General features: G+C 38.8%; 1 protein-coding gene across 4 annotated transcripts; it reads right to left on the bottom strand.

Moving 5' to 3' along the window:
- Positions 1-4,139: 4,139 nt before the first annotated feature.
- GUN5 (magnesium-chelatase subunit chlH, chloroplast, putative / Mg-protoporphyrin IX chelatase, putative (CHLH)) lies at positions 4,140-11,210 on the bottom strand. Of its 4 annotated transcripts, none has more exons than XM_089432788.1 (8): positions 10,858-11,210; positions 10,604-10,711; positions 10,376-10,434; positions 10,048-10,122; positions 7,907-9,170; positions 7,572-7,654; positions 5,648-7,450; positions 4,140-5,210 (listed from the first exon to the last, which is right to left on the bottom strand). In XM_089432788.1, the coding sequence occupies exons 2-8, from the start codon at positions 10,689-10,691 to the stop codon at positions 4,353-4,355; spliced, it is 4,230 nt and encodes a 1,409-aa protein (XP_089288914.1). In that variant the 5' UTR covers positions 10,692-10,711; positions 10,858-11,210; the 3' UTR covers positions 4,140-4,352. The 4 variants fall into 4 exon arrangements, with proteins under 4 accessions (XP_089288914.1, XP_089288912.1, XP_089288913.1 ...); XM_089432786.1 differs by having other exon boundaries at positions 10,604-10,746; XM_089432787.1 differs by having other exon boundaries at positions 10,604-10,752.
- Between the last annotated feature and the right edge of the window lie 739 nt (positions 11,211-11,949).

Genomic DNA, 11,949 nt, shown 5'->3' on the forward strand with positions numbered 1-11,949 from the left:
CCCACGTGAAACGTGGCAGTACAGCCTGAAACCTGTTTCCAGGCCATACCAAACGCGTTTCCGTGTTTCCGTACCGTTTCATCCTAGAAACGAGCTCAGGACCAACGTTTCCTACAACATAACAATTAGATCATTATGAAGACCGAACCTAGTTGCAATTTTCAACAATGGGGTGGGAGAGTTTATCAAGTAGGCAGTAGCACCACCTCAAGATCCCCATCAATTGACACAACATAATAAGAATGATATCAAGGCAAGGAAGATTATTCTAGAAGAGGTTAGAGATCATATAGTACCTCATATCCATGAGAAGAAGACAACATATGAGATGTTTGATGCCATCTTAAAACTATATCAGAGTACCAGTGATACCAAGAGGCTTGCTCTTAAGGAGAAGCTGAGGAGTATCTGGATGAGCAAGGATGAGCTTGTCGTCGCATATTTGTCAAGGTCCACTCAAGTACGAGATGAACTAGGTGGTGTGGGTTTGGTTGTATTTGATCATGACCTTGTGAGTTTTGCCTTACTTGTACTTCATAAGTCTTGGAAAGGGTTCCAGGATGTCGTTAGTGGGAGAGAGAACTTTCCATATTGGGAAAAGTTTTGGATTGACTCCATACAGGAAGAGATCCAAAGAGGAACCATAGAAGGGAGATTAGTTATGATAGTGGACGAGGAGAACCTTGTGCAAGCAAGGCCAAGGGTAAGAAGGGTCAAGGAGAGGCCGAGTCCAGTCAAAAGGGCAAGAAGAAGGATCTATGAAAGATCAAGTGGTTCCATTTCCATGAGTTTGGACATTATGCCACTAAGTGTCCTAAGTGGAAGGAGTCCAATAAAGATCATGTTGTTGCATCAGTGGAGGTAGATGCATTTATCGCCCAATTCAAGAAAGATTTCTCATTGATTGCTTGCATGGAAAGCTCAACATATAGTAGTATATGGTATATTGATTCAGGAGCATCCTTCCACAAGACCGGGAACATGAAGAGTTTCAGCAACCTGAAGGAGAAGGACATGCAGTTACAGACTGAGCTAGGAGATGATGGTTAGGAGCTAGGAGTCAAGTAATCCTCTTCATCTCAAATTTGTTCTCTATGTTCCAGGATTGAGGGCAAATCTTTTTTCACTAGCTACCCTTGAGGCCAAGGGATATGATATCATCTTCAGCAGAGGTAAGGTGTACATTCAACACTTAGCTTCTGGATGTAAGAAGCAAATAGGTGTGAGGGTGAAGAATCTTTACAAGTTGCGGGTAGAGATAGATGCAGCCTTGAGTAGCAAGGCAAGGAGAGCTTAGAGTAGAGAAGTGGTGGTAAAGCGAGAGACAGATAGAGCTCTCAAGTTGGAGCCTCAACTAGTATCTCAATTTGAGTCTAAGCTAGTTGGCAGTTGCACTGACCAGCAAGATGATAAGGAGCATAGCCCAGGCAAGTGGAAGCAACCACTCAGTCAAAGACTCCCAGTATAGAGAGATTTCGAGCAAAGTGGTCAAAGGATTTGGTTAAGGGAGTTTAGAAGAGAGTTGAATCTTCCAATATCACTTCCAGCCAGAGGAAGCAACCACAGAGGTACACAAGGTACATGGAACTTATGACTGAAGTAATGGACTTGCAGAACATGGTGGGAAAGAACAGGTGTTTAGATCAAGTTCCGCAAAAGAATGCAAGGAAGTATTCTAGTTCAGAGGGAACAACTGCAACAATGGAGAACATGGTAGTGTTGGAGATAGATCCAAGTGGATGAGGTCATTCCAGAAGCACCTTCCTCGCTAACAAGAAGTGTTGAAAATAGTAACGAGAAAGGTCCTTCTTTGACTTGTGCCTTAGTCAAAGAGACTAAGAAGCAGTTTTCCTTAGCACGCATGAGTTCCTAAAAGTTAGGACAAGTTCCTAAAATTTAGGACGAATTCCTAAAAATCAGGATGAATTCCTATAAGTTAGGACGGCTCATGAAGCAATTTCGCTGATGTGCTGGAGTGGAAGGCTCAGTTGTTGTCTCCTAGTGTGAGTTATCTTTGGAAAAAGACAAGCGAGTGAGTCTCAAATTCTAAATTTGGGCAGGACGAGTTACATGAGTCAGTTAGACTCAATTAACTCAATCAATCACCTATTTGATTTCCTAAAATAAAGACTTGCCGGATTTAGCTTATTCGAAAAGCTTCAAAGGAGGATCAAGGCACATTGTTATTCATTGTTTTGTGAGCACGAGTTGGTGAGACAAGGCAGTGGAGAACACAGATTTGTGTTTGTGTGTGTGAGCTTGTGAGAGGATTTGAGAACACAAATTTGTGTTTGTGTGTGTGAGCTTGTGAGAGGATCAGCGTACCAATAGAGGCTTGTGCACATATTTATAGGAGAATCTCCTTGGGATTTGCACAAAGAAATAGGGAAGCAGGGATCAGAGTCTTGCAGGTTTTTCAGCTTAGTATAAGCAGAGAAAACCAGATTGATTTCTATTGAAACAAGACTATTTTGTAAGAGATCTATTGCTCATTCTTCTATCAATAAAATTCTCAATCAGGCAGAAGGTTTTCCCAGTGGGGTTCCCTAGAAAAATTGCATTTTTGATATTGTGTGACTGTGTTTTTTCTGTTCCTATTCCGCTGCAAATTGAGTAGAGAAAACTTTGTGTCTTGGGTTACAAGTTAATTTCAGATTTGTTCATTCAAGCAGATCAAAATTTTTGTGGATTTTCTACAAACCTATGTTGCACGAAACTTCTAGGAACCTGACGTTTCGGGACGTACCCGTACCCAAAACTCCGAAACTCCTGCCGAAACTTGACCAAAACTCGACCATTATGTAATCATCCAGGAGAGTTAATATAGACTTGGTTTTCCTTCTAAATTGTCATTTATGGGTCTTATTCCCTTTTTTCTTGCAAGATAACGTGTTATTCACTTATTTATAAATTTCTTTTTATATATATAAACATATATGGCATTTCAGCCAATGTTTCGGCCAACATTTCCATTTTTGGCAGGTAACGTTTCTGAACGTACCCGTTTCGGAAACTCTGAAATGTTTCAGCATTTCGTGCAACTTAGCTACAAACAATCTTCTTTCTAGTCATCTGCAATTTTCTAAACCCATAAAGAAATCAAGAAGACAGGTAACCCTTTGTGTTTCTATTAAAAAACATAGTTTAGGAAAGACACTGAATTTCCATTTGAGAAGAAGCTTCCTATTTTGTAGACAATTCTAATTGCTGAACACTACAAGCTAAATAATGCATTGACCATCTGCATATTGAGGGCCGTTTAGGTAAAGATCTCAAATGGAAAGAACTTTTTAATTGAATTTGAAACTAATTTGTATTATAAATTTATAATCTAATAATCTCAAATAAATACTAAATAATTACCAGGTATTGTGTTCATATGAACAGACAAATACAGTTAATATCTTGTTCAAGTAAGACTAATGTTTGAGGGGCTGACTAATTCTTTGTTGCTCAAAGAGGAACAAAAGAAGCAATATTCATTGGCCACCTTGTTGCTATCATTCTTGGTGTTGAAGATTATTTAAGTATCATTCTATGACCATTTCTCAAGTTTTATATATTGGCATTGCATGGGCTCAACTCAAGCTATTGCTCTTTCACCAGCAAAACATCCTAAGTTTTAGTCTTTATATGTGAACAGATCTTGATCATGACATAATCTAAGACAAGGGAAGAGGCTCGTCACTAAATTTTGATTTTCATCTGGTGAAACTCAAAGGTCAAAGTTACAGCATGCAATAAGGTACCAATATTCTTGCCATGGCCTGTGAGGTACACACAGACTGAAATTTCCAATCACTATGATTTATCAGCTTCTGATTTTACACGTAGCAGTCTGGGTGACCATCCTGAAAGGATCCAACAAAGGTGTTTGGACAGGGAGTGGGTGAAGGACAGAGCCCATTATTCCACCTATCCATGCTTTGAAGAGAGAGAATGTCCTACCATATGTGCATCAGCTCGTTGAAAGTTGTCAAATTAAGGAATTTAAAAGTCGTTTCCATTTGGAGAAAATATAAGAAATAAAACAGAAAGTTTGGATATTGGAGGAAAGTTGGGGAGCAAGAAGTAAAAACAGGAGAACAGATAAAAATCCTGAACACAGTTTATTTAACTGTGTTAACAATTTTCAAAGATGTTGAAAATAAGGTGAGTTAATCACCTTGGAATTAATTTAATAAATGATGCTTTTGTTCTGCAGCATACAAACTGGGACGCTGATTGAAATTACTTAGTACTTACATATACATACAGTGAAAGACATGAAAATAAAAAATAGAAACTTCAAATGAAAAACATAATGAAAAAGAGCCTAATCCTAAAATGCCACTTCAGTTACACTGGACATATTAAGTCCTATCAATGCCTTCAATTTTGTCTTCAACCTCAGAATATAACTGCCTTAATCTCTCCAGATTCTGCTCAGAAGTCTCCCAGTAACCTCGCCCATTTGCCTCTAAAAATGTCTGCACTAGCTTTCTAAATGAATTTGGGTTTGTCTCTAGTAACCTCTTTAACATGTCTTCATCTGCTATGAAAGTGGAATTGGCTTCCTCATAAACCCAGTTATCCACTTGGCCGGATGTAGCACTCCATCCCACGGTATTTGTCAGTCTCTTCTCAATCTCCCTAACACCTTCATATCCGCTAGAAAGCATTCCTTCATACCATTTAGGATTAAGTAGCTTTGTCCTGGCATCTAACCTGACTGTCTCAGACAGAGTCCTGACCTGTGCATTTGCAGTAGTGGTGTCTGCAATATATGCGTTTGGCTTTTTCTTGTCCTTTCTTAAGTTCTGTACAAGGTTTGTTGGGTCTGAGTCAAAGTAATGGCTCACATCTGTAAGAGATATCTCAGATGAATCAAGGTTCTGGAAAGTGGCCTCTGCTGTTGATAAAGCCATTTCAAATACTTGCTTGTTCTCCTTCATGCCTGCCCCTGGTGCATCAGAATCAAAGGCAAAGGATTTCCTGCTAACATACATGTCCTGGAGCTGTTTTTCATCATTCCAAGAAGAATTTTCAACTGCTAAATTGACATTAGATGAGTAGGATCCAGAGGCATTTGAAAATACACGTGTGGCAGCCTCACGTACTCCAATTCCCAGTGTTTGAGCTTGTTCCGAGGCATGCTTTCTTACATAGTTCATTTCCAAAGGTTCATCAAGCTCAGCAACCATTTTTATTGCTCGATCAAGAAGATTCATCTACAGATATATGAGAGCCGCATATTAGAAACAAAAGTTCACTAGATAAGAAAGTTGATCATGATTGGTTTTTGCAAAACTCACCATTGGCAAAAAAATCAGTAACAGTCACCCACTCAGGGAATTGGGAAAATATTGGCAAAACTTTGCAAGCATAAACTTGGAGATAAAAAACTTAGAAGCAAAACTTGGTAACCTGAAAAACTCTGGAAAAATCAGAGAATTTTGCAACATTCCTATGCTAAACACGTAAGGATACAGCCAAAAGGAAAATGAGAATTGGATTTCAAACAGAACTGTCAGGAAATTCACTCTTATGAAATCTAACACAATCAAACCAGGCCCAGAAAAAGCAAGAAATGGACAGTAAATGCGAAACTAATTTCAGCTTCAATAATGCCTAACGAAACGATTTTAAAACATGGCCAAATATGTACCTGATTGATAAACAAGTCTCTGAAAACTCCTGAACAATTCACTACCACATCAATACGAGGTCGTCCAAGCTCCTCCAGCAGCACAGGTTCCACTTTGTTGACTCGACCTAGAGCATCTGCAACAGGTTTCACACCAACCATCCACAAAACCTGCGCAAGTGATTCACCATAAGTCTTGATGTTATCTGTTCCCCAAAGAACCAAAGCAATTGTTTCTGGGTACTTCCCATCATTGTCTGCTTTTTGGCGTTCCAGAAGCCGTTCAACTACCACTTTGGCACTCTGCATTGCTGCCACTGTTGGGATTGCTTGTGGATCCAGTGCATGGATGTTTTTGCCTGTGGGCAGCACCTTGGGATTTCTGATTGGATCACCTCCAGGTCCAGGTAATACATAACAGCCCTCTAAAGCTTGCTTCAATCCCCCAAGTTCATTATCAGCCACAACTAGCTTCAGACACTCAGAAAGAAATCCAAAGAGAGTGCGGAGCTTCTCTTGATCAGCTGAGCGAAACCTTGTCTTTTCTAGATACTCAATCCAAGGCTCCTTTCTTCCAAATCCAAGAAATGAACCAATCGTCTCTGCAACATTGACCACTTGACCTCTCTTGTTTGTTGTCCTGTCAACAAATGCAGAGATGGCCCCCCGGGATGCTTCTGTTATCTGCTTTAACAACTCTACATCTTTTAGGATTCCACTGTCATTATTTCTGTAAATATCTTCTATATTTCGGTATACTGCTTCTGCAAGAATCCCTAGCAAAGAATAGATTTCATCCTCAGGTCTATCTAGGGCAGCTATGTTAACTAGAGTAGCTACAACTTCCATTGCAGTAGGTGGCTGTCCAATAACATGCAAGCCACAGGGTAACAATCGAGATTCTATCTCCATGATCTTACTATATACTCTACCCACTACAAAATCCCTCTCTTTAGCTAGAAGTTTTGTACCTTCCTCAGGCAAGGCAACATCTTTGTCAAGGTTGCATTGTTTAGCAGTACTAATGATATTGTTGACTATCTGTGTGCCTCTTCCACTGTCCTTTAGTGACTGGTATGAAGCTATGAGTTCACTCAGCTGTTTTAAACCTTTGTATAAGCCAGCATTCTCTGCTGGAGGTGTCAGGTAACTTATTGTATTGGCATAACTGCGGCGTTTGGCTATAGTAGCTTCAGAAGGATTGTTTGCAGCATAGTAGTATATGTTGGGGATATTTCCTATCAAACTGTCTGGGTAACACACATCACTCATCCCCACTTGCTTTCCAGGCATAAATTCCAGGGATCCATGAGTTCCAAAATGCAAGACAGCATCGGCCTTAAAGATTTTATCCAAAAATGAGTAATAAGCAGCAAATCCATGGTGTGGACTTGCTGATTTTGCGAAAAGAAGCCTCATTGGATCGCCTTCATATCCAAAAGTTGGTTGCACTCCAATGAAAACATTGCCAAACTGTTTTCCATATACAAGCAGGTTCTCCCCATCAGAATTAAGGTTCCCTGGAGGCTTGCCCCAGTTTTCTTCCAAAGCCTTAGCATAAGGTGTGAGCTGTTGGTACTCTCTCACATTCATTTTGTAAGCAATATTAAGATTTGGGCTGTTGAACTTAGCTTCTTTATCATGAATTATGTCTTCAATCAGTGCTTCAGAAGTATCTGGCAAACCTTCTACATTATAGCCATCTTTCTTTAGTTCCTGTAATACACTGAAAATTGAAGAGAATACATTGAGGTAGGCTGCAGTGCCAACATTGCCTTTGTCAGGTGGGAAGCTAAATACAGTTATGGCTATTTTCTTGTCCTCCTGCAGACATGTAAGTAATAATATATTGCATCAGTGAAGACTATCGTTATAACTAACTTCAGTTATCTCAATCAGGTTGTAACATGCAAAACAAATTGAAATGGCTTTTTGACACAATCACCTTTGCTATTCGCTTTAGCTGAGCCCACTTGATAGCCCTTGTACAAAGCTGTTCAACACGCTTATGAAGTGCATGTGACTTGCCTACACATCAATATAAAGAAGTTAGAAACAAATTTTTACAGCCACTTTGAAAGAACCCTGCAATGGCTCGAGAGAAACTTTGATCCTACATATTTGTATGGTACCATGGCCCTGTTTTGGTATTCTGACATCGATGTAATGATAATATGAATTTCACAACAAGGTTAACAATTTTAGACAGATTAGATTGTTAACAGATTATCTAATTGATAAACTTGCTGAAACAGTGTTCAGAAAAACAATGAAACCCACCTGTTCTGGCATCACGGCCCGAGAAAACAATCGGCTCCAAACCACCATCAAGCTCAGGAAGAGCAACCTGCAATGCAACTTGAATTGGATGCAATCCCAAAGTGCTGATAAGCCATTCCTCTGTAGTCTGGAACACTAGTGGCAAGGCCACAATGTAGGGAACATCAAGCTTGGACAAAGTTTGTATAGCACGAGGATGATCCTGTCTAGCAGGTCCACCCACAAGTGCAAACCCAGTCAAGGAAACCACAACATCTACAAGAGATTTCTTTGTTATTGGATCATACAAGAAACGCTCCACAGGGGTGGAAAAATCTAATCCACCTGAAAATATTGGCACAACCTTTGCACCTCTGGCTTCCAATTCCATCACAACAGCCACATAATGACCATCATCACCAGTAATAATGTGGCTTCTTTGCAAGGCGATACCAATGACTGGTGCATTTGGGTTTTTGAGTTTCTCATTTGCATCCTTTCTGGTGTCATACCAATTCAAATACTCTTTAACATCATCATACATGCAAGGAGCCAGAGGGTGCCATATTCCTGTGTCCAAATAGACGACTGGATCAGCAAACTCCAATTGCGTTTTATTGAGAGAAGGCACATATGACCCAGCAATCATCTTAAAGAAGTTTTCAAGATTCTCTGGGGATCCACCCAACCAAAACTGCAAACTCATGATATAGGCTCTAGCATCCTGAGCCTTGTCGCTTGGCAAATACTTGAGGACTTTGGGTAGGGTCCTAACAAGCTTAAGCATGCTTTCCTCAAAGCCCGCTGACTTCTTCTTTCTTTTAAACATTTGAAAGAAAGGGCTTTTGGATTGGCCCAACTGAGACATACTAAAAGAACCCAGTTTATTTAGTCTCATTACCTCTGGCATTGAAGGGAAAACCAAGACAGCATCCAGTCTTTCTCTTTCAGTCTCCACTGCAGTCTTTACCTTTTGAGCGAGTTCCTCGACAAATATCAGAGATCCGATGAATATATTGGCATCAGAGAGATCTTTACAGAACATGTTGTAGGTATTTTGGTCCCTTAGCTCCTCTAAAAGGTACCCAACAATCTCAAATACGGCATCTTTTCTTTTCTGGTTAAGATTCCGGACTGCTGCACTTACAGAAGCCTGGTATTGAGCTTCAAGAACCACATAGACTATTTTCACACTGGGCAGACCCTGATTTCTTTCTGGACTAATTCGTCTCACCTCTGGTGTCCCTTGTGTGTATAAACCATTTCCAACAATTGCAGAGGTCACCTGATATGAATTTCAACCCAGATGACAACTATTGAGAATTCTGATATGAAATGCAAAATATGGAATTCAGTTTGGAGATTATGTTAGTCTAAGAGCTGATTGCGCACTTAAGTCTTGAATTATTAGTTTTTCTAGGATTGATATAATCCCTCAGGCATTCTTATACCTCCTATTTACCCTACAAAATCTTTGCAATCTATGTTCTAACTTACAAGCAGCTATAAACTCATATTAGTCCACAAGAATTCTACTTTGCAGAAAATTTGTACCCACAAACCTGCATGAAACAGTTAATTTTACAGTGCTTATAAGTACAGAAGGATAAATGCAGTCAGTAGAATTTGTGCACCCTAAAGTCCCAATGAAAATACAGTTCAGAAGTCAGATTAGCCCAAGGAAAACGGCCCCCAGACAATTTGCATAACTCAAGCCATAGAGGATGGAAAACATTTTATCCTCTACAGCGCTGAAGCCACCAGAAAGAAATACAAAAGCATTTGCAATTATAATTCTCTATTCTGTCCCACGAAAAATAAAATGAACTGACCGAGTTGTTCGACAATAGAAATGAGGTCCTAAAAACTCAACTTCCTTGATCAAATTTCCAATTACATTTGTTTTCATTTTTAATTATAAGAGGAGTTTCTCCAGTTCAGGTAGATCTTATAGGAGAATAAAAAATAAACACAAACATGGACATCACAAATGAGCTTCTCACAAAATGATCTCGACAAACCCTCATGCAAACAAAGCCATTATCAAGCTGTCTTAGCACAAAGCCTCAATGTTCCAATTAGTATGATTACTGTTTATTTAAAACAACAATTACAAAAAGGAGATTCTGCTGTTCTCCTGTGATATGGAGCAAGAACTGTACCCTTGGAGTTCTGTTGCTAGCTTTTGAGCTGTTGGCTGGAAATGTAGATACCTGACTGTGAGTTTGATACTCTCCCTGAATTGCAAGACATTGAAATCACAACATTTGATCATTAGCACGAGATATGTAATAAATTCAATTTTTGAAAATCGCGCCATTGTAAGTTATAGCATTCGCCCAGATGTCAGAATTCATCCATTGAAAGACTTTCCGAGACTGAACCTAAAGGTTACTGGTCCGATAATGGAGATGGAAAGGAAATCCAAGAGACCATGGTGACAAAAAGATTTCAAGGAAAAATAGAAGAGAATAACAGCTTAAATCCTACCTGTTTTCCGAGAATGTCTAGATTCCTCGCAAGCCTAAGACCTTCAAAGGGTTTATGCACTGTTGCACGTTCACAACATTAAACATTTTCAAAAATTGTTAAACAAAAGCATGCTGATTTGAATTTTTCATTTTAAATCCACAGTATCCAAGACACTGATTTCAACAAATTCAGTGCAAGACGCCATGGATTCAATTAGCCAATAAAAACTAGAACACAAAAGCTAACCTGTAAGGAATAATGGACGTCCAGTTTGTTGAAGAGGATCAAACTTGAAACTGGGGGATGTGAAGGAAGATGATACCACAAACGCCATAACGATGTAACGGCTACAGCCTGCTGGTCTTGAAATAATGGCTATGGCATTAATTCTGTTCCTATATGCATTGAACAATTTCCATACAAGCTAAATTCAAAACTAGAATTGCACAGAGGAAATGTACAGCACTATAGGTACAAAAAGCCCAAATACAACACTGCACCTGCGTTTTTTATGTCAGCAGAGTCATCAAGAGCCCTGCTAGTTCCAGGAAAAGAAGCAGCACACTGTGATAAATGGATGAAGAGCTAGGAGACAAGAAGGTGACTTGGCTTTACCACCACCACCGATGCTCCTCTGGCCCTCCACCATAATAGGACAATGCAAAACAATGACCATGCATAGCTCAACGTTAAGCTACAACATCGCTAAGGCAGTTGTTGGTTGTGCATGTACAATGTTTTTTTTTATCAGTGGAAGGATGCCATTGCAGGTCAGATGGTATGTGCACCACTTGTATGGTTGTAGGCCAGGGTGAAAACAACAATGCGCACATAACAAAATATCCTGTGAGAATCGAGTGTGGCCACAAGAGAAGGATGGAATTGTCCATTCTGAAGATAAAAAACCGTATCCCATGAACTTTTGCTCTATCCCTATGAGCCTGGATTTTAGCCTTACAAGATGGAGTTTACTTGGCTGTGATTGGCTGGTGGGATTCTCTCATTTGTTGGTGATATGGAAAGCGAGAACACAACATAAAAGCCAAACTCCCTTGTTTGCTTACAGGAGAAAGTAGGATAATGGTTTGTGGATGGATATTCAAAATTTACAGGTTTGAGGGTTTGTAGTATGAACCGAAGAAAAGCATATTGAGCTCAATGATTTTTTTATTTTTATTTTTAAATTAATTTTTAAAGGTTAAACATGTTGGGAATTAATAATGTATAATTTTTTTGGAAAGGGGAATTCTGAATTCTGAATGAAATATATAATTTTAAATAATCTTTATAACTAATCAGATTGAATTCGATTTCTTTGGAAAAAATAATTCAATCTGATTTCTTTGAAAAAAATATATAGAAATTATTGTTTAAACAAGTTAGATGAATGCACTTTTTACTTAAATATTATTTAGTTCTCTTATATTGTCTACTTATTTTATTAAATAAAATTTATAATAGATGAATGCACTTTTTACTTAAATATTATTTAGTTGTCTTATATTGTCTACTTATTTTATTAAATATAATTTATAATATTAAACAAATGTTATGTAGTAGTTAGTATCTGTCTTTTAATTTAAATATAACTA

The sequence above is a fragment of the Pinus tabuliformis genome, chromosome 5_1, assembly GCF_031772625.1.
Source record: "Pinus tabuliformis cultivar Carrire ecotype Pingquan chromosome 5_1, CPIR1, whole genome shotgun sequence".
NCBI classification, from domain to species: Eukaryota; Viridiplantae; Streptophyta; class Pinopsida; order Pinales; family Pinaceae; genus Pinus; species Pinus tabuliformis.

What these genes read in the sequence shown, in the direction of transcription:
- GUN5 (XM_089432788.1), bottom strand. Translation starts at nt 10,691, where the DNA reads ATGGCGTTTGTGGTATCATCTTCCTTCACATCCCCCAGTTTCAAGTTT. An exon ending in CTAGCAACAGAACTCCAAGG is followed by an intron (nt 9,171 to 10,047) that starts GTACAGTTCTTG and finishes AATTCATATCAG; the next exon opens with GTGACCTCTGCAATTGTTGG. An exon ending in AGCTAAAGCGAATAGCAAAG is followed by an intron (nt 7,451 to 7,571) that starts GTGATTGTGTCA and finishes ACATGTCTGCAG; the next exon opens with GAGGACAAGAAAATAGCCAT.